Source organism: Scomber japonicus, chromosome 10 (assembly GCF_027409825.1).
Source record: "Scomber japonicus isolate fScoJap1 chromosome 10, fScoJap1.pri, whole genome shotgun sequence".
In the NCBI taxonomy this organism is placed as follows: domain Eukaryota; kingdom Metazoa; phylum Chordata; class Actinopteri; order Scombriformes; family Scombridae; genus Scomber; species Scomber japonicus.
In genome coordinates this window covers 36492697-36515783 of record NC_070587.1, presented here as the reverse complement: position 1 = coordinate 36515783, position 23087 = coordinate 36492697, and the positions used below count along the sequence as shown (strand labels likewise).

At 49.2% G+C, this 23087-nt stretch overlaps 2 protein-coding genes across 2 annotated transcripts in view; both read left to right on the top strand.

Annotated features, from left to right (window-relative positions):
* Positions 1–2785: 2785 nt before the first annotated feature.
* Positions 2786–16228, top strand: si:dkey-23o4.6 (retinol dehydrogenase 12). The gene is made up of 7 exons (XM_053327848.1): positions 2786–2954; positions 10790–10924; positions 13032–13223; positions 14070–14231; positions 14525–14644; positions 15097–15301; positions 16123–16228. Exons 1-7 carry the CDS (start codon positions 2786–2788, stop codon positions 16226–16228), a joined length of 1089 nt encoding a protein of 362 aa, XP_053183823.1.
* A 2597-nt stretch (positions 16229–18825) lies between these two features.
* The window catches only part of LOC128367063 (pleckstrin homology domain-containing family O member 1-like), a 14187-nt gene continuing 9925 nt past the window's right edge, over positions 18826–23087 (top strand). Inside the window, 2 exon segments of the mRNA XM_053327864.1 lie at positions 18826–18906; positions 20807–20947. Coding sequence (XP_053183839.1) covers positions 18880–18906; positions 20807–20947 — 168 coding nt within the window. The 5' untranslated portion in view covers positions 18826–18879.

Below are 23087 nucleotides of genomic sequence, written 5' to 3'. Positions count from 1 at the left end.
ACACACACACACACACACACACACACACAGTAACACATATACACACACACAGTAACACACACACACAGTAACACACACACACATACACACACACACACAGTAACACAAACACACACACAGTAACACACACAGTAACACACACACAGTAACACACACACAGTAACACACACATACACACAGACACACACACATACACATACACAGTAACACACACACACACTGTGGCCCCTCTGCACACACACAGTAACACACAGTAACACACACACACACAGTAACACACACACACACACAGTAATACACAGTAACACACACACACAGTAACACACACACACATACACACACACACACATACACACAAACACACACATAGTAACACACACACAGTAACACACACAGTAACACACACACAGTAACACACACACACACTGTGGCCCCTCTGCACACACACAGTAACACACAGTAACACACACACACACACACAGTAACACACACACACACAGTAATACACACACACACACACCCCCACAGTAATACACACACACACACACACACACACACACACACAGTAACACACACAGTAACACACACACACACAGTAATACACACACACACACACCCCCACAGTAATACACACACACACACACACACACACACACACACACAGTAACACACACAGTAACACACACAGTAACACACACAGTAACACACACAGTAACACACACAGTAACACACACAGTAGCTTCCATACTGTGACGTAGCTCCGCGGTTCTGATGTGATCAACCAATCAGAGGTGTGTTTGGTCAGCTGATCCATGAAACACAACAAAGACCCTGAAACTCACCCCCCCCCCGCCCCCCCCCCTCTCTCTCTGCCCCCCCCCCTTCCTACCCACCCCCCCCCCCTCCCCACCTCTCTCTCTGTAGCGTTTGTTTGCAGCATGCTTGCACCGCCCCGCCGGCAGCAGCTTGTACCAAACCGAGCGCTTCCTAAACGTCGCTGCGGGACTCTGCGGGTCTTACCTGGTGCGGTGCGCTCCGGTGCGGGTCGGTGCGGGTCTCTGCGGGACTCTGCGGAGCCGCGCGGGGACGGTGTGCTCTGTTTGTCTCCGGGCGCGCTCCAGTCCAACACGCGGAGGCGGGACTTCCTGTTACTTTTTGGTGTCCGCGCCGCCGACTGGTCCACACCACTGTACGTCACTTCCTGTCCAGAAGCCTCTGATTGGTCGGTAGGAATGTTTCTAGAAGGGACGGAGCGGCGCGTGTTTTGGTGGCGGGGTCGTTATTACCGGTAAACACGGTCCGAGTCGCGCGGACAGGCTGAAGTAAACCGCAGCCACGCGCACACATTGCAACAACGAGTCAGCAGCACGCGCGCCCCATCTGAGGGACGCCATTTTGTGTGGTTTTTTTTTGTTGTTGTTTAGGGGCGGGGCTTCACGTGTGACGTCACCGGAAACTGAAGATTTATTTAAATGTGTGTGTGGTTTTTTTTAAGGTATTAAAATAATGAAAGTTAAGTTTTTATTACAACAAAAATATAAAAGTTTAGTTAATAAATTTAGTTTTGATAATTAAAAATTCTGTGTGTGTGTGTGTTATTGTGTGTTATTGTGTGTGTGTTACTGTGTGTGTGTGTTATTGTGTGTGTGTGTGTGTGTCTGTATATGTGTATGTGTGTCAGCATGAATGTTATCATGAATGAACATTGTAGCTAACAGAAGGGCTTAATTTTTTTTCTTTTTGTTTCTTCTCTTCATACCTGTTAAAGGAAAACATAGAATGACTAAGAGTTTTAAACATTTCATTTCAGATTCACCCTGGTAGTAATAGTAGTAGTAATATTACTATGCTGGTTGTGGCCTAGACTTTCAACCTCTGCTATAGCTGTGTCTGTCCTATGTGAACTGGCATGATCTATTTACTTTTTACTTAGTATGTGACACACGGACTGTCAGAATTGTGTTATTCGTCAACCACCCGTATATGTGTGTGTGTTACTGTGTGTATATGTGTTACTGTGTGTGTGTGTGTGTTACTGTGTGTGTGTATATGTGTTACTGTGTGTATATGTGTTAATGTGTGTGTGTGTGTGTGTGTCTGTATATATATGTGTATGTGTATCTGTATATGTGTGTATGTGTGTCTGTATATGTGTGTTACTGTGTGTGTGTGTGTGTGTGTTACTGTGTGTATGTGTGTCTGTATATGTGTGTGTGTGCGTGTGTTACTGTGTATGTGTGTGTTACTGTGTGTGTGTGTCTGTATATGTGTGTCTGTATATGTGTGTGTGTGTGTGTGTTACTGTGTATGTGTGTGTTACTGTGTGTGTGTGTGTGTGTGTGTTACTGTGTGTGTGTGTGTGTGTGTGTGTGTTACTGTGTGTGTGTGTTACTGTGTGTGTATGTGTTACTGTGTGTGTGTCTTATCTCAAACCCTTCCTTCCTTCCTTCTTTCCTTTCTTCCTTCCTTCCTTCCATCTGTCTATCCTTCCTTCCTTTCTTCCTTCCTTTCTTCCTTCCTTCCAACTGTCTATCCTTCCTTCCTTCCTTCCTTTCCTCATCTATCTATACATGTGATCTGAGGCAGGTTGTTTGTTCCCTGGAGAGTTGACAGTTGCAGGTTGTTGGTTATAAACTGACCTCAGAGCAGCAGTGTGGGGGATAATCTGCCCCTAATCTCAGTTAATCTGCCCCCCCTCCCCCCCCCCCCTTCCTCCCCCCCTCCCCTCTCCCCCTCTCTCTACTGCTCAGCCCGGCTCTCTGCAGTCTGTTTCTGAGCTGCTGTGATGAAGGCTGAGGCTGCGGGAGGAGGCTTCCTGGTGCTGCCGTGGCCCGGTGCCGGTGCTGGTGCCGGTTCTGGTGCTGGTGCCTCGGACCCCGAGGTGCAGGAGGTGCTGGAGGGCCGGGGGGGGCTGCTGCTGAAGGCTGGAGCTCTGCTGGGAGTCACTCTGATCTGTAAGATTTTACTTCTGGTTCCTTCCTGTCGTCCTCCCGGGTCAAACTGACCCCGTCTGACCCCATCTGTTTTGACCAGTGTTGGGCACGTTACTTTTAAAAAGTAATTAGTTATAGTTACAGTTACTTCTCCCAAAAAGTAACTGAGTTAGTAACTGAATTACTCCATTATAAAAGTAACTAGTTACCAGGGAAAGTAACTATTGCGTTACTTTAAAAAATAATAATATGTTTTTTTAAAAGTATAAATATGTCTGTGTTTTTGGCCACAAGTTTTGGTTAGAGTTGCTTGTAACGGACACTCTGATACATAATGTACATTTCACATGTATGTTCCTGCCATTTACTTCAAGGAGATTAAAGTAGTGTCTGTACTTCCTGTTTAAAAACACAACCTTTTCCTCCCAACTCGCCATGCTGCAGCTTCTGCTAGTTTGTGTGTGTTAACCAAACATCATCACTGTTGTCCCGCCCCTCCCTTCTTTTGTGGCTGAGAGCAAAGTTGGATGAGAACAGGTTCACTGAGTAGATTAGCTTCAGTTACATTACCCATTACTGAAAAAAGTAAGGCCGTTAGTAACTGGTTTTGACTGTTCCTTCTTTCCATCCTTCCTTCCTTCCTTCCTTCCTTCCTTCCTTCCTTCCTTCCTCCCTCCCTCCTTCTCTTTCTTTCCATCCTCTCTTTCCTTCCTTCCTTCCTTCCTTCCTCCTTCTCTCTTTCTTTCCATCCTCTCTTTCCTTCCTTCCTTCCTTCCCTCCTCCCTCCTTCCTTCCTTCCTTCCTTCCTTCCATCCTTCCTTCCTTCCTTCCTTCCTCCTTCCTTCTCTCTTTCTTTCAATCCTCTCTTTCCTTCCTTCCTTCTTTCCTTCCTTTCTTCCTTTCCTTCCTCCTTTCCTTCTTTCCTCTGTCCTTCTTTCCTTCCTTTCTCCCTTCCTCTTTTCTTCCCTCCCTCCTTCTCTCTTTCGTACCATCCTCTCTTTCCTTCCTTCCTTTCCTTCCTCCCTTCCTTCTTTCCTCTGTCCTTCTTTCCTTCCTTCATTCCTTTCCTTCCTCCTTTCCTTCTTTCCTCTGTCCTTCTTTCCTTCCTTTCTCCCTTCCTCTTTTCCTCCCTCCCTCCTTCCTTCCTTTCCTTCCTTCATTCCTTCCTCCCTCTTGTCCTTCCTTCTTCCCTCCTTCCTTCTTTCCTCTGTCCTTCTTTCCTTCCTTCCTCCTCCCCTCCTTCCTTCTTTCCTCTGTCCTTCTTTCCTTCCTTCCTCCTTCCCTCCTTTCTTCTTTCCCCTGTCCTTCTTTCCTCCCAACTCGCCATGCTGCAGCTTCTGCTAGTTTGTGTGTGTTAACCAATCATCATCACTGTTGTCCCGCCCCTCCCTTCTTTTGTGGCTGAGAGCAAAGTTGGGTTACTGAAAAAAGTAACGCCGTTAGTAACTGGTTTTGACTGTTCCTTCTTTCCCCCCTTCCTTCCTTCCTTCCTTCCTTCCTTCCTTCCTCCCTCCCTTCCTCCCTCCCTTGCTTCCTCCCTCCCTTCCTTCCTTCCTTCCTTCCTTCCTTCCTTCCTCCCTCCCTCCTTCTCTCTTTCTTTCCATCCTCTCTTTCCTTCCTTCCTTCCTTTCCTTCCTCCCTTCCTTCTTTCCTTCCTTCCTTCCTTCCTCCCTCCCTCCCTCCTTCCTTCCTTCCTTCCTTCCTTCCTTCCATCCTTCCTTCCTTCCTTCCTTCCTTCCTTCTTTCCTCTGTCCTTCTTTCCTTCTTTCCTCCCTTCCTTCCTGCTTCATTCCTTCCTTTCCTTCCTCCCTCTCTTCCTTCTTTCCTTTCCTCCCTTCCTTCTCTCTGTTCTTCTCTCCTTCCTTCCTCCTTTCCTTCCTTCTTTCCTCACTTCCTTTTCTCTGTCTTTCCTTCCTCTCTCTTTTCTCCCTTCCTTCTTTCCTCCCTCCATCATCTTTTCTTCCTTCCTTCTGTCCTTCCTTCCTCCCTCCCTTTTTCTTCCCTCCTTCCTTCTTTCCTATGTCCTTCTTTCCTTCCTTCCTCCTCCCCTCCTTCCTTCTTTCCTCTGTCCTTCTTTCCTTCCTTCCTCCTCCCCTCCTTCCTTCTTTCCTCTGTCCTTCTTTCCTTCCTTCCTCCTTCCCTCCTTTCTTCTTTCCCCTGTCCTTCTTTCCTCCCAACTCGCCATGCTGCAGCTTCTGCTAGTTTGTGTGTGTTAACCAATCATCATCACTGTTGTCCCGCCCCTCCCTTCTTTTGTGGCTGAGAGCAAAGTTGGGTTACTGAAAAAAGTAACGCCGTTAGTAACTGGTTTTGACTGTTCCTTCTTTCCCCCCTTCCTTCCTTCCTTCCTTCCTTCCTTCCTTCCTTCCTTCCTTCCTCCCTCCCTTCCTCCCTCCCTTCCTTCCTCCCTCCCTTCCTTCCTTCCTTCCTTCCTTCCTTCCTTCCTTCCTCCCTCCCTCCTTCTCTCTTTCTTTCCATCCTCTTTCCTTCCTTCCTTCCTTTCCTTCCTCCCTTCCTTCCTTCCTTCCTTCCTTCCTTCCTTCCATCCTTCCTTCCTTCCTTCCTTCCTTCCTTCCTTCCTTCCTTCTTTCCTCTGTCCTTCTTTCCTTCTTTCCTCCTCCCTTCCTTCCTGCTTCATTCCTTCCTTTCCTTCCTCCCTCTCTTCCTTCTTTCCTTTCCTCCCTTCCTTCTCTCTGTTCTTCTCTCCTTCCTTCCTCCTTTCCTTCCTTCTTTCCTCACTTCCTTTTCTCTGTCTTTCCTTCCTCTCTCTTTTCTCCCTTCCTTCTTTCCTCCCTCCATCATCTTTTCTTCCTTCCTTCTGTCCTTCCTTCCTCCCTCCCTTTTTCTTCCCTCCTTCCTTCTTTCCTATGTCCTTCTTTCCTTCCTTCCTCCTCCCCTCCTTCCTTCTTTCCTCTGTCCTTCTTTCCTTCCTGCCTCCTCCCCTCCTTCCTTCTTTCCTCTGTCTTTCTTTCCTTCCTTCCTCCTTCCCTCCTTTCTTCTTTCCCCTGTCCTTCTTTCCTCCCAACTCGCCATGCTGCAGCTTCTGCTAGTTTGTGTGTGTTAACCAATCATCATCACTGTTGTCCCGCCCCTCCCTTCTTTTGTGGCTGAGAGCAAAGTTGGGTTACTGAAAAAAGTAACGCCGTTAGTAACTGGTTTTGACTGTTCCTTCTTTCCCCCCTTCCTTCCTTCCTTCCTTCCTTCCTTCCTTCCTTCCTCCCTCCCTTCCTCCCTCCCTTCCTTCCTCCCTCCCTTCCTTCCTTCCTTCCTTCCTTCCTTCCTTCCTTCCTCCCTCCCTCCTTCTCTCTTTCTTTCCATCCTCTTTCCTTCCTTCCTTCCTTTCCTTCCTCCCTTCCTTCCTTCCTTCCTTCCTTCCTTCCTTCCTTCCTTCCATCCTTCCTTCCTTCCTTCCTTCCTTCCTTCTTTCCTCTGTCCTTCTTTCCTTCTTTCCTCCCTTCCTTCCTGCTTCATTCCTTCCTTTCCTTCCTCCCTCTCTTCCTTCTTTCCTTTCCTCCCTTCCTTCTCTCTGTTCTTCTCTCCTTCCTTCCTCCTTTCCTTCCTTCTTTCCTCACTTCCTTTTCTCTGTCTTTCCTTCCTCTCTCTTTTCTCCCTTCCTTCTTTCCTCCCTCCATCATCTTTTCTTCCTTCCTTCTGTCCTTCCTTCCTCCCTCCCTTTTTCTTCCCTCCTTCCTTCTTTCCTATGTCCTTCTTTCCTTCCTTCCTCCTCCCCTCCTTCCTTCTTTCCTCTGTCCTTCTTTCCTTCCTTCCTCCTCCCCTCCTTCCTTCTTTCCTCTGTCCTTCTTTCCTTCCTTCCTCCTTCCCTCCTTTCTTCTTTCCCCTGTCCTTCTTTCCTCCCAACTCGCCATGCTGCAGCTTCTGCTAGTTTGTGTGTGTTAACCAATCATCATCACTGTTGTCCCGCCCCTCCCTTCTTTTGTGGCTGAGAGCAAAGTTGGGTTACTGAAAAAAGTAACGCCGTTAGTAACTGGTTTTGACTGTTCCTTCTTTCCCCCCTTCCTTCCTTCCTTCCTTCCTTCCTTCCTTCCTCCCTCCCTTCCTCCCTCCCTTCCTTCCTCCCTCCCTTCCTTCCTCCCTCCCTTCCTTCCTTCCTTCCTTCCTTCCTTCCTTCCTTCCTCCCTCCCTCCTTCTCTCTTTCTTTCCATCCTCTTTCCTTCCTTCCTTCCTTTCCTTCCTCCCTTCCTTCCTTCCTTCCTTCCTTCCTTCCTTCCTTCCTTCCATCCTTCCTTCCTTCCTTCCTTCCTTCCTTCCTTCTTTCCTCTGTCCTTCTTTCCTTCTTTCCTCCCTTCCTTCCTGCTTCATTCCTTCCTTTCCTTCCTCCCTCTCTTCCTTCTTTCCTTTCCTCCCTTCCTTCTCTCTGTTCTTCTCTCCTTCCTTCCTCCTTTCCTTCCTTCTTTCCTCACTTCCTTTTCTCTGTCTTTCCTTCCTCTCTCTTTTTCTCCCTTCCTTCTTTCCTCCCTCCATCATCTTTTCTTCCTTCCTTCTGTCCTTCCTTCCTCCCTCCCTTTTTCTTCCCTCCTTCCTTCTTTCCTATGTCCTTCTTTCCTTCCTTCCTCCTCCCCTCCTTCCTTCTTTCCTCTGTCCTTCTTTCCTTCCTTCCTCCTCCCCTCCTTCCTTCTTTCCTCTGTCCTTCTTTCCTTCCTTCCTCCTTCCCTCCTTTCTTCTTTCCCCTGTCCTTCTTTCCTCCCAACTCGCCATGCTGCAGCTTCTGCTAGTTTGTGTGTGTTAACCAATCATCATCACTGTTGTCCCGCCCCTCCCTTCTTTTGTGGCTGAGAGCAAAGTTGGGTTACTGAAAAAAGTAACGCCGTTAGTAACTGGTTTTGACTGTTCCTTCTTTCCCCCCTTCCTTCCTTCCTTCCTTCCTTCCTTCCTTCCTTCCTCCCTCCCTTCCTTCCTCCCTCCCTTCCTTCCTTCCTTCCTTCCTTCCTTCCTTCCTTCCTCCCTCCCTCCTTCTCTCTTTCTTTCCATCCTCTTTCCTTCCTTCCTTCCTTTCCTTCCTCCCTTCCTTCCTTCCTTCCTTCCTTCCTTCCTTCCTTCCTTCCATCCTTCCTTCCTTCCTTCCTTCCTTCCTTCTTTCCTCTGTCCTTCTTTCCTTCTTTCCTCCCTTCCTTCCTGCTTCATTCCTTCCTTTCCTTCCTCCCTCTCTTCCTTCTTTCCTTTCCTCCCTTCCTTCTCTCTGTTCTTCTCTCCTTCCTTCCTCCTTTCCTTCCTTCTTTCCTCACTTCCTTTTCTCTGTCTTTCCTTCCTCTCTCTTTTCTCCCTTCCTTCTTTCCTCCCTCCATCATCTTTTCTTCCTTCCTTCTGTCCTTCCTTCCTCCCTCCCTTTTTCTTCCCTCCTTCCTTCTTTCCTATGTCCTTCTTTCCTTCCTTCCTCCTCCCCTCCTTCCTTCTTTCCTCTGTCCTTCTTTCCTTCCTTCCTCCTCCCCTCCTTCCTTCTTTCCTCTGTCCTTCTTTCCTTCCTTCCTCCTTCCCTCCTTTCTTCTTTCCCCTGTCCTTCTTTCCTCCCAACTCGCCATGCTGCAGCTTCTGCTAGTTTGTGTGTGTTAACCAATCATCATCACTGTTGTCCCGCCCCTCCCTTCTTTTGTGGCTGAGAGCAAAGTTGGGTTACTGAAAAAAGTAACGCCGTTAGTAACTGGTTTTGACTGTTCCTTCTTTCCCCCCTTCCTTCCTTCCTTCCTTCCTTCCTTCCTTCCTTCCTTCCTTCCTCCCTCCCTTCCTCCCTCCCTTCCTTCCTCCCTCCCTTCCTTCCTCCCTCCCTTCCTTCCTTCCTTCCTTCCTTCCTTCCTTCCTTCCTCCCTCCCTCCTTCTCTCTTTCTTTCCATCCTCTTTCCTTCCTTCCTTCCTTTCCTTCCTCCCTTCCTTCCTTCCTTCCTTCCTTCCTTCCTTCCTTCCTTCCATCCTTCCTTCCTTCCTTCCTTCCTTCCTTCCTTCTTTCCTCTGTCCTTCTTTCCTTCTTTCCTCCCTTCCTTCCTGCTTCATTCCTTCCTTTCCTTCCTCCCTCTCTTCCTTCTTTCCTTTCCTCCCTTCCTTCTCTCTGTTCTTCTCTCCTTCCTTCCTCCTTTCCTTCCTTCTTTCCTCACTTCCTTTTCTCTGTCTTTCCTTCCTCTCTCTTTTCTCCCTTCCTTCTTTCCTCCCTCCATCATCTTTTCTTCCTTCCTTCTGTCCTTCCTTCCTCCCTCCCTTTTTCTTCCCTCCTTCCTTCTTTCCTATGTCCTTCTTTCCTTCCTTCCTCCTCCCCTCCTTCCTTCTTTCCTCTGTCCTTCTTTCCTTCCTTCCTCCTCCCCTCCTTCCTTCTTTCCTCTGTCCTTCTTTCCTTCCTTCCTCCTTCCCTCCTTTCTTCTTTCCCCTGTCCTTCTTTCCTCCCAACTCGCCATGCTGCAGCTTCTGCTAGTTTGTGTGTGTTAACCAATCATCATCACTGTTGTCCCGCCCCTCCCTTCTTTTGTGGCTGAGAGCAAAGTTGGGTTACTGAAAAAAGTAACGCCGTTAGTAACTGGTTTTGACTGTTCCTTCTTTCCCCCCTTCCTTCCTTCCTTCCTTCCTTCCTTCCTTCCTTCCTTCCTTCCTTCCTCCCTCCCTTCCTCCCTCCCTTCCTTCCTCCCTCCCTTCCTTCCTTCCTTCCTTCCTTCCTTCCTTCCTTCCTTCCTCCCTCCCTCCTTCTCTCTTTCTTTCCATCCTCTTTCCTTCCTTCCTTCCTTTCCTTCCTCCCTTCCTTCCTTCCTTCCTTCCTTCCTTCCTTCCATCCTTCCTTCCTTCCTTCCTTCCTTCCTTCCTTCTTTCCTCTGTCCTTCTTTCCTTCTTTCCTCCCTTCCTTCCTGCTTCATTCCTTCCTTTCCTTCCTCCCTCTCTTCCTACTTTCCTTTCCTCCCTTCCTTCTCTCTGTTCTTCTCTCCTTCCTTCCTCCTTTCCTTCCTTCTTTCCTCACTTCCTTTTCTCTGTCTTTCCTTCCTCTCTCTTTTCTCCCTTCCTTCTTTCCTCCCTCCATCATCTTTTCTTCCTTCCTTCTGTCCTTCCTTCCTCCCTCCCTTTTTCTTCCCTCCTTCCTTCTTTCCTATGTCCTTCTTTCCTTCCTTCCTCCTCCCCTCCTTCCTTCTTTCCTCTGTCCTTCTTTCCTTCCTTCCTCCTCCCCTCCTTCCTTCTTTCCTCTGTCCTTCTTTCCTTCCTTCGTCCTTCCCTCCTTCCTTCTATCCCCTGTCCTGCTTTCCTCTGTCCTTCTTTGCTCAGTCCTTCTTTCCTTCCTTCCTCCTCCCCTCCTTCCTTCTTTCCTCTGTCCTTCTTTCCTTCTTTCCTCCCTTCCTGCTTCATTCCTTCCTTTCCTTCCTCCTTTCCTTCCTTCGTCCTCCCTTCCTTCCTTGACTCGAGGGAGGTAAGGAAAAGAGTAAGGAGGTAGGGAGGTAGGAAAAAGAGGAAGGAAGTAAGGAGAGAAGGAAGGAAGGAAGGAAGGAAGGAAGGAAGGAAGGAAAGGAGGGAGGAAGGAAGCAAGGAAGGATGGAAGGAAATGAGGAACAGTCAAAAAGAGATGGGGTCAGTTTGACCCGGGAGGACGACAGGAGGGTTAATGATGTAAAGATGAAAGAAACTACTGACACACACACACACACACACACACACACACACACAGACACACACACACACACACACACACACACACACACACACACACACACAGAGTTAAAGCTGATTATCAGGATTCAACATTCCTGTTTAAAGACCCAACAATGAAATGTCCTCACAAGTGATGTAAACATGACTGTGTGTGTGTGTGTGTGTGTGTGTGTGTGTGTGTGTGTGTGTGTGTGTGTGTGTGTGTGTGTGTGTGTGTGTGTGTGCAGGTGTGGCGGTGCTGAGGAGGTGGATAGCAGGAGGAGTGTGTCACACCTCGGTGCGTCTGGACGGGAAGACGGTCGTGATCACCGGAGCGAACACCGGCATCGGCAGAGAGACCAGCAAAGACCTGGCACGCAGAGGTATACTCAATTCCTTCCTTCCTTCCTTACTTCCTTTCCTTCCTTCCTTTCCTTCCTTCCTTTCCTTCCTTCCTTGTTTCCTCCCTCCTTTCCTTTCTTCCTTCCTTCCTTCCTTCCTTCCTTCTTTCCTCCCTCCTTTCCTTCCATTATATGCAAATTGACCCCATCTCTTTTGACTGTTCCTCACTTCCTTCCTTCTCTCCTTACTTCCTTCCTCTTTTCCTCCTTTCTTCCTTCCTTCGTTACTTCCTTCCTTCCCTCCCTCTTTTCCTCCCTTCCTTCGTTCCTTCCTCATTTCCTTCTTTCCCCACTTCCTTCCTAACTCTTTTCCTCTTTCCTCCCTTCCTTCTTTCCTTCCTCATTTCCTTCTTTGCTTCCTTCCTTCCTTCTTTCCTTCTTTCCTTCCTTCAATCCTTCTTTCTTTCCTTCCTTCCTTCCTTCCTTCCTCACTTACTTCCTTCTCTCTTTCCTTCCTTCCTTCCTTCCTTCCTTCCTTCCTCCCTTCCTCCCACCGGCATCGGCAGAGAGACCAGCAAAGACCGGGCACGCAGAGGTATACTCACTTCCTTCCTTCTCTCCTTACTTCCTTTCCTTCCTTCCTACCTTCCTTCCTTACTTCCTTACTTCCTTACTTCCTTCCAACCTTCGTTATTTCCTTCCTTCCTCAGAGAGACCAGCAAAGACCTGGCACACAGAGGTATACTCACTTCCTTCCTTCTCTCCTTCCTTCCTTTCCTTCCTTCCTACCTTCCTTCCTTACTTCCTTACTTCCTTCCTTCCTTCCAACCTTCGTTACTTCCTTCCTTCCTCAGAGAGACCAGCAAAGACCTGGCACGCAGAGGTATACTCACTTCTTTCCTTCTCTCCTTACTTCCTTTCCTTCCTTCCTTCCTTCCTTCTCTCCTTCCTTCCTTCCTTCCTTCCTTCCTTCCTCAGAGAGACCAGCAAAGACCTGGCACGCAGAGGTATACTCACTTCCTTCCTTCTCTCCTTACTTCCTTTCCTTCCTTCCTTCTTTCCTCTCTTCTTACTTCCTTCTTTCCTTCCTTCCTCTTTTCCTCCATCTTTCCTTCCTTCTTTCCTCCCTCCTTTCCTTCCTCCCTTCCTTCCTTCTTTCCTTCTTTATTTCCTTCCTTCTTTCCTTCCTTCCTTCCTTCCTTCTTTCCTTCTTTATTTTCTTCCTTCCTTCTTTCCTCCCTCTTTTCCTCTCTTCCTTCCTTCCTTCCTTCCTTCCTTCTTTCCTTCCTCATTTCGTTCCATCCTTCCTCCCTCTTTTCCTCCCTGCCTACATTCCTTCCTCATTTCCTTCTTTCCCCACTTCCTTGAGAAGAAACACACACACACACACACACACACATAGACAGACACACACACACACACACACACTTAGAGCATGATGAGGTCAGAGGTCGCTGTGACGCTCTGTAAACCTCTGAGCTGATTACAGGATTAATACTTCCTGTTACAGTGTGAGTCGAATCAAACGCACCCGTCACCACCCGGGCCCCTGCAACAGTGACTGGTGCGTTTGGTTTGTTGTTGCAGGGGCCTGGGTGGTGACGGGTGCGTTTGGTTTGTTGTTGCAGGGGCCCGGGTGGTGACGGGTGGTGACGGGTGCGTTTGGTTTGTTGTTGCAGGGGCCCGGGTGGTGACGGGTGGTGACAGGTGCGTTTGGTTTGTTGTTGCAGGGGCCCGGGTGGTGATGGGTGCGTTTGGTTTGTTGTTGCAGGGGCCCGGGTGGTGACGGGTGCGTTTGGTTTGTTGTTGCAGGGGCCCGGGTGGTGATGGGTGCGTTTGGTTTGTTGTTGCAGGGGCCCGGGTGGTGACGGGTGCGTTTGGTTTGTTGTTGCAGGGGCCCGGGTGGTGATGGGTGGTGACGGGTGCGTTTGGTTTGTTGTTGCAGGGGCCCGGGTGGTGTCGGGTGGTGACGGGTGCGTTTGGTTTGTTGTTGCAGGGGCCCGGGTGGTGACGGGTGGTGACGGGTGGTGATGGGTGCGTTTGGTTTGTTGTTGCAGGGGCCCGGGTGGTGACGGGTGGTGACTGGTGCGTTTGGTTTGTTGTTGCAGGGGCCCGGGTGGTGATGGGTGCGTTTGGTTTGTTGTTGCAGGGGCCCGGGTGGTGATGGCGTGCAGGGACCTGGCCCGGGCGGAGTTAGCGGCGGAGGAAATTCGTAAGTCGACAGGAAACGGGAACGTGGTGATCCGACATCTGGACCTAGCGTCGCTGCTCTCCGTCTCGACGTTCGCTAAAGAATTCATCGAGAGTGAAGACAGACTGGACATCCTGATCAATAACGCTGGTACCTGTCTGTCTGCTCACCTGTCTGTCTGTCTGTCTGTCTGTCTGTCTGTTCAACTGTCTGTCTGTCTCCTCACTTTACTGTATCTGCTCACCTGTCTGCTCACCTGTCTGTCTCCTCACCTGTCTGTCTGTCTGCTCACCTGTCTGTCTGCTCGTCTGTCTGTCTCCTCAACTGTCTGTCTCCTCACCTGTCTGTCTGCTCGTCTGTCTGTCTGCTCACCTGTCTGTCTCCTCACTTGTCTGTATCTGCTCACCTGTCTGTCTCCACACCTGTCTGTCTCCACACCTGTCTGTCTGCTCACCTGTCTGTCTGTCTGCTCACCTGTCTGTCTCCTCACTTTACTGTATCTGCTCACCTGTCTGTCTCCTCACCTGTCTGTCTGTCTGTCTCCTCAACTGTCTGTCTCCTCACCTGTCTGTCTGCTCGTCTGTCTGTCTGCTCACCTGTCTCTCTCTCTACCTGTCTCTCTCTCCACCTGTCTCTCTCTCTCTCTACCTGTCTCTCTCTCCACCTGTCTCTCTCTCTACCTGTATCTCTCTCCACCTGTCTCTCTCTCCACCTGTCTCTCTCTCCCCACCTGTCTCTCTCTCTCTCCACCTGTCTGCCTGCTCACCTGTCTCTCTCTCTCTCTCTCCTCTCTCTCCACTTGTCTCTCTCTCTCCACCTGTCTCTCTCTCTCTCCCCCTGTCTCTCTCTCCACCTGTCTCTCTCTCCACCTGTCTCTCTCTCCACCTGTCTCTCTCTCTCTCCACCTGTCTCTCTCTCTCTCCACCTGTCTCTCTCTCTCTCCCCCTGTCTCTCTCTCCACCTGTCTCTCTCTCCACCTGTCTCTCTCTCTCTCAGGGGTGATGATGTGTCCTAAGTGGTTGACTGAAGATGGTTTTGAGACTCAGCTGGCTGTCAATCATCTGGGTCACTTCCTGTTGACCAATCTGCTGGTGCCCAAACTGAAGAGCTCCGCCCCCAGCCGTGTGGTCACGGTGTCGTCCATCGCCCACCGCGGAGGTACGACCCCTGACCCTTGACCTCTGACCCCTGACCCCTGACCTCTGACACCTGACACCTAACCTCTGACCCCTGACATCTGACCCCTGACCTCTGACCCCTGTGTGCCCTGACCCCTAACCTCTAACCTCTGACCCCTGTGAGCCCTGACCCCTAATCTCTAACCTCTGACCCCTGTGAGCCCTGACCCCTAATCTCTAACCTCTAACCTCTGTGAGCCCTGACCCCTAACCTCTAACCTCTGACCCCTGTGAGCCCTGACCCCTAACCTCTGACCTCTGACCTTTCTGCAGGTCGGATCGACTTTGACGACCTCTTCTTCGACAAGCGTCCGTATTCTTCTCTGCAGAGCTACAGACAGAGCAAGCTGGCTAATGTCCTGTTCTCCAGGGAGCTGGCACGCCGTCTCCATGGTAACACACACACAGTAACACACACACACACACACACACACACAGTAACACACACACACAGACACACACAGTAACACACACACACACACACGCACACACACACAAAGTAACACAGTAACACACACACACACAATAACACAGTAACACACACAGTAACACAGTAACACACACACACACAGTAACACAGTAACACACACACACACACACACACAGTAACACACACACACACACACACACACACACACACACACACACACACACACACAGTAACACAGTAACACACACAGTAACACACACACACAGTAACATACACACACACACACAGTAACACACTCACACACACACACACACACACACACACACACACACACACACACACACACACACACTAACACAAACAGTAACACACACACAGTAACACACACACAGTAACACACACTCACCCCCCGCAGGCTCAGGCGTGTCCTCCTTCTGTCTCCACCCGGGTGTGATCCGGACGGAGTTGGGTCGTCATGTGACCGGCTGGTTCCCGCTGCTCGGAGCGCTGCTCAGCCTCCCCTCCGTCATGCTCATGAAGACCCCCACCCAAGGGTGCCAGACCACGCTGCACTGCGCCCTCACACCTGGGCTGGACGGCCAGTCAGGACGCTACTTCAGGTGTGTGTTACTGTGTGTGTGTGTGTGTGTGTTTGTTTGTTTTTCTATCCTGGTGGGGACCGACTCCTGGTTTCCATGGGAACGAGCATTGGAATCAATAGCAAACAGCCTCCTGATAGGCCCGGTCCCCACAAGGTTGGTTTTCCTGACTGTGTGTGTTACTGTGTGTGTGTGTGTGTGTGTGTGTGTGTGTGTTACTGTGTGTGTGTGTGTGTTACTGTGTGTTACTATCTGTGTGTGGGTGTGTGTTACTGTGTGTGTGTGGGTGTGTGTGTGTGTTACTGTGTGTGTGTGTTACTGTGTGTGTGTGTGTGTTACTGTGTGTTACTATGTGTGTGTGTGTGTGTGTGAGTGTGTGTTACTGTGTGTGTGAGAGAGTGTGTGTTACTGTGTGTGTGTGAGAGTGTGTATTACTGTGTGTGTGTGAGAGTGTGTGTTTCTGTGTGTGTGTGTGTTTTACTGTGTGTGTGTGTTACACACGGTACTGCAGTGTGGGGACCTTTTCCTGACCAAGTGTGTATATTAGCATATTAGCTTAGCGATTAGCCCCCTGGTTTTCAATCCAACATTTGTTCAAATACTGAATATGAATTGTACTGTAGCTAACAGTGATGTGAACTGTATGCTAATAGCCGTTAGCATTACGGGTCCCAACGAGGGGGGGGGCAACATTCAGGTTTCAGGTTTATGTGAGTTTCCCAGTCAGGGTCCCTACCAGGTAGTAAAACAGGAATGTGTGTGTGTGTGTGGTTCAGAACTGAAAAAGAATGAATGAAAAACGGCAGATATTAAAGCTGATACCTGATTGGCTGTTTTCTCAGTGACTGCGAGGAGAAGGAAGTGGCTCCGGAGGGGCGGGACGACGCAGTGGCGAGGAAGCTGTGGGAGGAGAGCGCACGATTGGTCGGATTAAAGGACACGTGTTGACCTCTGACCTCAGCCCTGATGGAGACAGGAAGTGACAGAGCGAGAGGCTGTATGTCAGTCGGTTCGTTAGTTTAAATAATTTAATGAATAATTATCGGATCGAAACTCGTCACTTTAAAATAAACTGTGAATAAACTCGTGTTGCTGTTTAGAGGAGCCTGATTGGTCGACACGCAGTGATGTCACAGATGTGTTCAAAGTTTAAATAAAGTTTCAGATTTCAAGTTTTTTTTGGTTTCCAGATTCAGTTTCTATCAAAAACGTGTTCCCTTCATGTTCCCTTAATGTTCCCTCCATGTTCCCTTCATGTTCCCTTCAAGTTCCCTCCATGTTCCCTCCAAGTTACCTCCATGTTCCCTCAATGTTCCCTTCATGTTCTCTTAATGTTCCCTCCATGTTCCCTCCATGTTCCCTTCAAGTTCCCTTCATGTTCCCTTCATGTTCCCTTTAAGTTCTCTTCATGTTCCCTCCTAGTTCCCTTCATGTTCCCTCCATGTTCCCTTCATGTTCCCTTCAAGTTCACTCCATGTTCCCTCCAAGTTACCTCCATGTTCCCTCAATGTTCCCTTCATGTTCTCTTAATGTTCCCTCCATGTTCCCTCCATGTTCCCTTCATGTTCCCTCCATGTTCCCTTCATGTTCCCTCCATGTTCCCTCCAAGTTACCTCCATGTTCCCTCAATGTTCCCTTCATGTTCCCTCCATGTTCCCTCCATGTTCCCTTCATGTTCCCTCCATGTTCCCTTCATGTTCCCTCCATGTTCCCTTCATGTTCCCTCCATGTTCCCTTCATCTTCCCTCCATGTTCCCTCCATGTTCCCTCCATGTTCCCTTCATCTTCCCTCCATGTTCCCTTCATCTTCCCTTCAAGTTCCCTTCAAGTTCCCTTCATGTTCCCTCCATGTTCCCTTCATGTTCCCTCCATGTTCCCTGCATGTTCCCTTCAAGTTCCCTGCATGTTCCCTCTATGTTCCCTCCATGTTCCCTTCATGTTCCCTTCAAGTTCCCTTCAAGTTCCCTTCATGTTCCCTCCATGTTCCCTTCATCTTCCCTCCATGTTCCCTTCAAGTTCCCTTCGTGTTCCCTTAATGTTCCCTCCATGTTCCCTCCATGTTCCCTTCATCTTCCCTCCATGTTCCCTCCATGTTCCCTCCATGTTCCCTTCATCTTCCCTCCATGTTCCCTCCATCTTCCCTTCAAGTTCCCTTTATATTCCCTTCAAGTTCCCTTCATGTTCCCTACATGTTCCCTTCATCTTCCCTCCATGTTCCCTTCAAGTTCCCTTCGTGTTCCCTTAATGTTCCCTCCATGTTCCCTCCATGTTCCCTTCAAGTTCCCTGGGGGAAGTTTTATAGTGTGTGTGTGTGTGTGTGTTTTATAGTGTGTGTGTGTGTGTGTGTGTGTGTGTGTGTGTTTTATAGTGTGTGTGTGTGTGTGTGTGTTTTATAGTGTGTGTGTGTGTGTTTTATAGTGTGTGTGTGTGTGTGTGTGTGTGTGTGTGTGTTTTATAGTGTGTGTGTTATAGTGTGTGTGTGTGTGTGTGTGTGTGTGTGTGTGTGTTTTATAGTGTGTGTGTGTGTGTGTGTGTTTTATAGTGTGTGTGTGTGTGTTTTATAGTGTGTGTGTGTGTGTGTGTGTGTGTGTGTGTGTGTGTGTTTTATAGTGTGTGTGTTATAGTGTGTGTGTAGATAATCTCTGACCCACTTTGCTGACCTCTTCTTGGTGAAACTGATTCCAGATCAGATCAAACAGCAAACATCCAGATTACACTGATCCAGACCCCCCCCCCAATCACCCTCACCCCCCCCCCCCCCCATCACCACAGACCCCCCCCCAATAACCCTCACCCCCCCCACCGCCCCCCCATCACCACAGACCCCCCCCCCCATCACCCCAGCAGGTTAGCCGTTTAACATCAGTTACCATGGTGATTTACTCTGGAACAGGTTAGCTTGTTCATCACAGACCGCCCCCCCCCCCATCACCCCCCCTCACCACAGACCCCCCCATCACCCTTCCATCACCACTGACCGCCCCCCCCCCCCCCATCACCCCCCCTCACCACAGCCTGCCCCATCACCCCTCCATCGCCCCCCCCCCCCCCCCCCCCCCCCACTCAGGGAATCACACAACAGTACTGGATACACCCCATAATACTACACACAACACACACACACACACACATACACACACAGAGGTGAGACACACACACATACACACACACACACACATACACACACACAGAGGTGAGACACACACACACACACACACACACACACAGAGGTGAGACACACACACACACACACACACACACACACACACACACAATTCTGTGCATGTCCACTTCATGGCCGGTAGGGGGCGCAGCGGTTCTGCCGAGGAGCCGCTGAGCCAGCGGGGAGTCGCGTGGGTGGGGGGGGGGGCTATGTGGTGGAGGAGGAGGAGATGAGATGGAGGGGGGGGAGGAGGGGGAGTAACCGGACACCGGCTCACGCGCAGAGTCAGACCGAGCAGCAGACACTGAGGAGCGGGGAGCTTGAGGCGGAGGCTCCGGTCCTCTCTGCGGGACTTTCACAGCTTTCTATCCGCCGGGCGGCAGCTGTTTTCCGGGGAGTGAACGGAGCAAGCATCGGTCCTCCAGCTCCAGCCAACATGAAGAAGAGCAGCTCTGACACACGGGTGAGTTTTACCGGCTGCTGTCCCGGGCCGCTGACGCTGAAACGGTAAACCGGAGCGCGAGGAACAAAAGCCCAAAAGCCCAAATTACTCTCAGACTTTTATTCTGAAGGGGCAACAGTCTGCGTCCGTTTTTTTTCAAAATAACGGCGTTTTGGTTAAATATTAAATAAATAAAAATTAATTAAAACTTTAATAGACTCTCTCTCTCTCTCTCTCTCTCTCTCTCTCTCTCTCTCTCTCTCTCTGTCAGACACACACGCACGCACACGCACTGACCACATCTGCTTTTAACTTCCTGTCTGACAGTTTGGTCATCTCTGTCTCTCTCTTCCTCTTTTCTTTCAGCAGCAGCTTCATCACTAGTTTCATTAACAGTGTTCTTGTGTTCTTGTGTTCTTGTGTTCTAGTGTTCTTGTGTTCTTGTGTTCTAGTGTTCTTGTGTTCTAGTGACACTGGAGCCTGTAAAGCACATTTGAATCAGGATTTGAATGTTAAAGCTTCTTTCATTCATTCCTTCCTTCCTCCCTTTCTTCCCTCCTTCCTTTTGCCTGTCTTCAGAGGCGGACAGAGTACACAGCTTCCTTACTTGAGTAACAGTACAGATACCCCTTGCTAAATTTTACTCAAGTACAAGTAAAAGTACTACGGTCAGATGTCTACTTAAGTAAAAGTACTACGGTCAGATGTCTACTCAAGTAAAAGTACTACGGTCAGATGTCTACTGAAGTAAAAGTACTACGGTCAGATGTCTACTTGAGTAAAAGTACTACGGTCAGATGTCTACTTAAGTAAAAGTACTACGGTCAGATGTCTACTCAAGTAAAAGTACTACGGTCAGATGTCTACTGAAGTAAAAGTACTACGGTCAGATGTCTACTTGAGTAAAAGTACTACGGTCAGATGTCTACTGAAGTAAAAGTACTACGGTCAGATGTCTACTTGAGTAAAAGTACTACGGTCAGATGTCTACTGAAGTAAAAGTACTACGGTCAGATGTCTACTTGAGTAAAAGTACTACGGTCAGATGTCTACTTAAGTAAAAGTACTACGGTCAGATGTCTACTTGAGTAAAAGTACTACGGTCAGATGTCTACTGAAGTAAAAGTACTACGGTCAGATGTCTACTTAAGTAAAAGTACTACGGTCAGATGTCTACTTGAGTAAAAGTACTACGGTCAGATGTCTACTGAAGTAAAAGTACTACGGTCAGATGTCTACTTAAGTAAAAGTACTACGGTCAGATGTCTACTGAAGTAAAAGTACTACGGTCAGATGTCTACTTGAGTAAAAGTACTACGGTCAGATGTCTACTTGAGTAAAAGTACTACGGTCAGATGTCTACTTAAGTAAAAGTAAAAGTACTACGGTCAGATGTCTACTTAAGTAAAAGTAAAAGTACTACAACTGTTAAATTGTTAAATAATTTAATTAACAGTATTTATTTAAAATAAAGCGATTGCATGCAACCCCTCCCGCGGCTACTCTGACGCTGCTCATTTAGCGCACATCGTACCATGCCAAACCACGTTTGCCCCCTAAAGTCCAGATTATTTGGCTACACACATAGACACACACACTCACACACACACACACACACACACACACACACACACACACACACATAGACACACACACACACACATACATAGACACACACACACAGACGTGCACACACACACACACACACACACACACACACACACACATAGACACACATAGAGACACACACACACACACACACACACACAGACGCGCACACACACACACACACACACACACACACACACACACACACTGTCACTTAAACTTCATTTTATTTTATTAAATTATTTCATGTCACTTTTTACCTTGAGCTCACCTGTCCTCACCTGCTCTGACAGCTTCCTGTTTCCTGTTTCAGGGTCCGCAGGACTCGGCGCCGCAGCAGCCCGATAAAGCCGGCTGGATCCGGAAGTTCTGCAGGAAGGGGGTCTTCAGAGAGATCTGGAAGAACCGCTTCCTGGTTCTCAGAGGAGAACAGCTGTTCATCAGTGAGAAGGAGGTGAGTCCTTCCTTCCTTCCTTCCTTCCTCCTTCCTACCTTCCCTTCTTCCTTCCTTCCATCTGTCCTTCCTTCCTTCCCTTTTTCCTTTCTCCCTCACTCCCTCCTACCTTCCATCCTTCTGTCCTTTCTTCCTCCCTTTCTTCCTTCTGTCCTTCCTCCCTTTCTTCCCTCCTTACTTTTGCCTGTCTTTCCTTCCTTCCCTTCTTCCTTCCTTCCTTCCCTCCTTCCTTCTTTCCTTCCTTCCTTCTTACCTTTCCCTTCTGTCCTTCCTACTTTTCTTCCTTCTGTCCTTCCTTCCTTCCTTCCATCTGTCCTTCCTCCCTTTCTTTCCTCCTTCTTTTTGCCTGTCTTTCCTTCCTTCCCTTCTTATTTCCTTCCTTCCCTCCTTCCTTCTTTCCTTCCTTCCTTCTTACCTTTCTTCCTTCTGTCCTTCCTACTTTTCTTCCTTCTGTCCTTCCTTCCTTCCTTCCATCTGTCCTTCCTCCCTTTCTTTCCTCCTTCTTTTTGCCTGTCTTTCCTTCCTTCCCTTCTTATTTCCTTCCTTCCTTCCTTCCTTCCTTCCTTCCTGTCTTATTTTCCTTCCTTCCTTCTTTCCTTCCTTCCTTCCTTCTTTCCTTTCTTCCTTCCTTCCTTCCTGTCTTATTTTCCTTCAGCAGAACATGGGAGAACCTTTGGGTTCTGTGTGTTTTGGTTCTAACTGCAAACAGAAAGTTTCTCTTCCACTTTCTAAAGTGACGTTCTGCAGGAGTCGAGTTTCAGTCTCCACACAGAGAGCTCCGGTTTCACTGCTGCACCTCCCAGAGTGGAACGTCCTCATAGAACCGCCCGCTCACACACAGAACGTCCTCATAGAACCGCCGTCTCACACACAGAACGTCCTCATAGAACCGCTGTCTCACACACAGAACGTCCTCATAGAACCGCCGTCTCACACACAGAACGTCCTCATAGAACCGCCGTCTCACACACAGAACGTCCTCATAGAACCGCCGTCTCACACACAGAACGTCCTCATAGAACCGCCGTCTCACACACAGAACGTCCTCATAGAACCGCCGTCTCACACACAGAACGTCCTCATAGAACCGCCGTCTCACACACAGAACGTCCTCATAGAACCGCCGTCTCACACACAGAACGTCCTCATAGAACCGCCGTCTCACACACAGAACGTCCTCATAGAACCGCCGTCTCACACACAGAACGTCCTCATAGAACCGCCGTCTCACACACAGAACGTCCTCATAGAACCGCCGTCTCACACACAGAACGTCCTCATAGAACCGCCGTCTCACACACAGAACGTCCTCATAGAACCGCCGTCTCACACACAGAATGTCCTCATAGAAGCGCCGTCTCACACACAGAACGTCTTCATAGAACCGCTGTCTCACACACAGAACGTCCTCATAGAACCGCCGTCTCACACACAGAACGTCCTCATAGAACCGCCGTCTCACACACAGAACGTCTTCATAGACCCGCCGTCTCACACACAGAACGTCCTCATAGAACCGCCGTCTCACACACAGAACGTCTTCATAGAACCGCCGTCTCACACACAGAACGTCCTCATAGAACCGCCGTCTCACACACAGAACGTCCTCATAGAACCGCCGTCTCACATACAGAACGTCCTCATAGAACCGCCGTCTCACACACAGAACGTCCTCATAGAACCGCCGTCTCACACACAGAACGTCCTCATAGAACCGCCGTCTCACACACAGAACGTCCTCATAGAACCGCCGTCTCACACACAGAATGTCCTCATAGAAGCGCCGTCTCACACACAGAACGTCTTCATAGAACCGCTGTCTCACACACAGAACGTCCTCATAGAACCGCCGTCTCACACACAGAACGTCCTCATAGAACCGCCGTCTCACACACAGAACGTCTTCATAGACCCGCCGTCTCACACACAGAACGTCCTCATAGAACCGCCGTCTCACACACAGAACGTCTTCATAGAACCGCCGTCTCACACACAGAACGTCCTCATAGAACCGCCGTCTCACACACAGAACGTCCTCATAGAACCGCCGTCTCACACACAGAACGTCTTCATAGAACCGCCGTCTCGCACACAGAACGTCTTCATAGAACCGCTGTCTCACACACAGAACCTCTAGAAC

Coding starts and splice junctions, on each gene's coding strand:
- si:dkey-23o4.6 (XM_053327848.1), top strand. CDS start 2,786: ATGAAGGCTGAGGCTGCGGGAGGAGGCTTCCTGGTGCTGCCGTGGCCC. Junction 14,645..15,096: donor GCTGGCACGCCGTCTCCATG/GTAACACACACA, acceptor CACCCCCCGCAG/GCTCAGGCGTGTCCTCCTTC. Junction 15,302..16,122: donor CAGTCAGGACGCTACTTCAG/GTGTGTGTTACT, acceptor CTGTTTTCTCAG/TGACTGCGAGGAGAAGGAAG.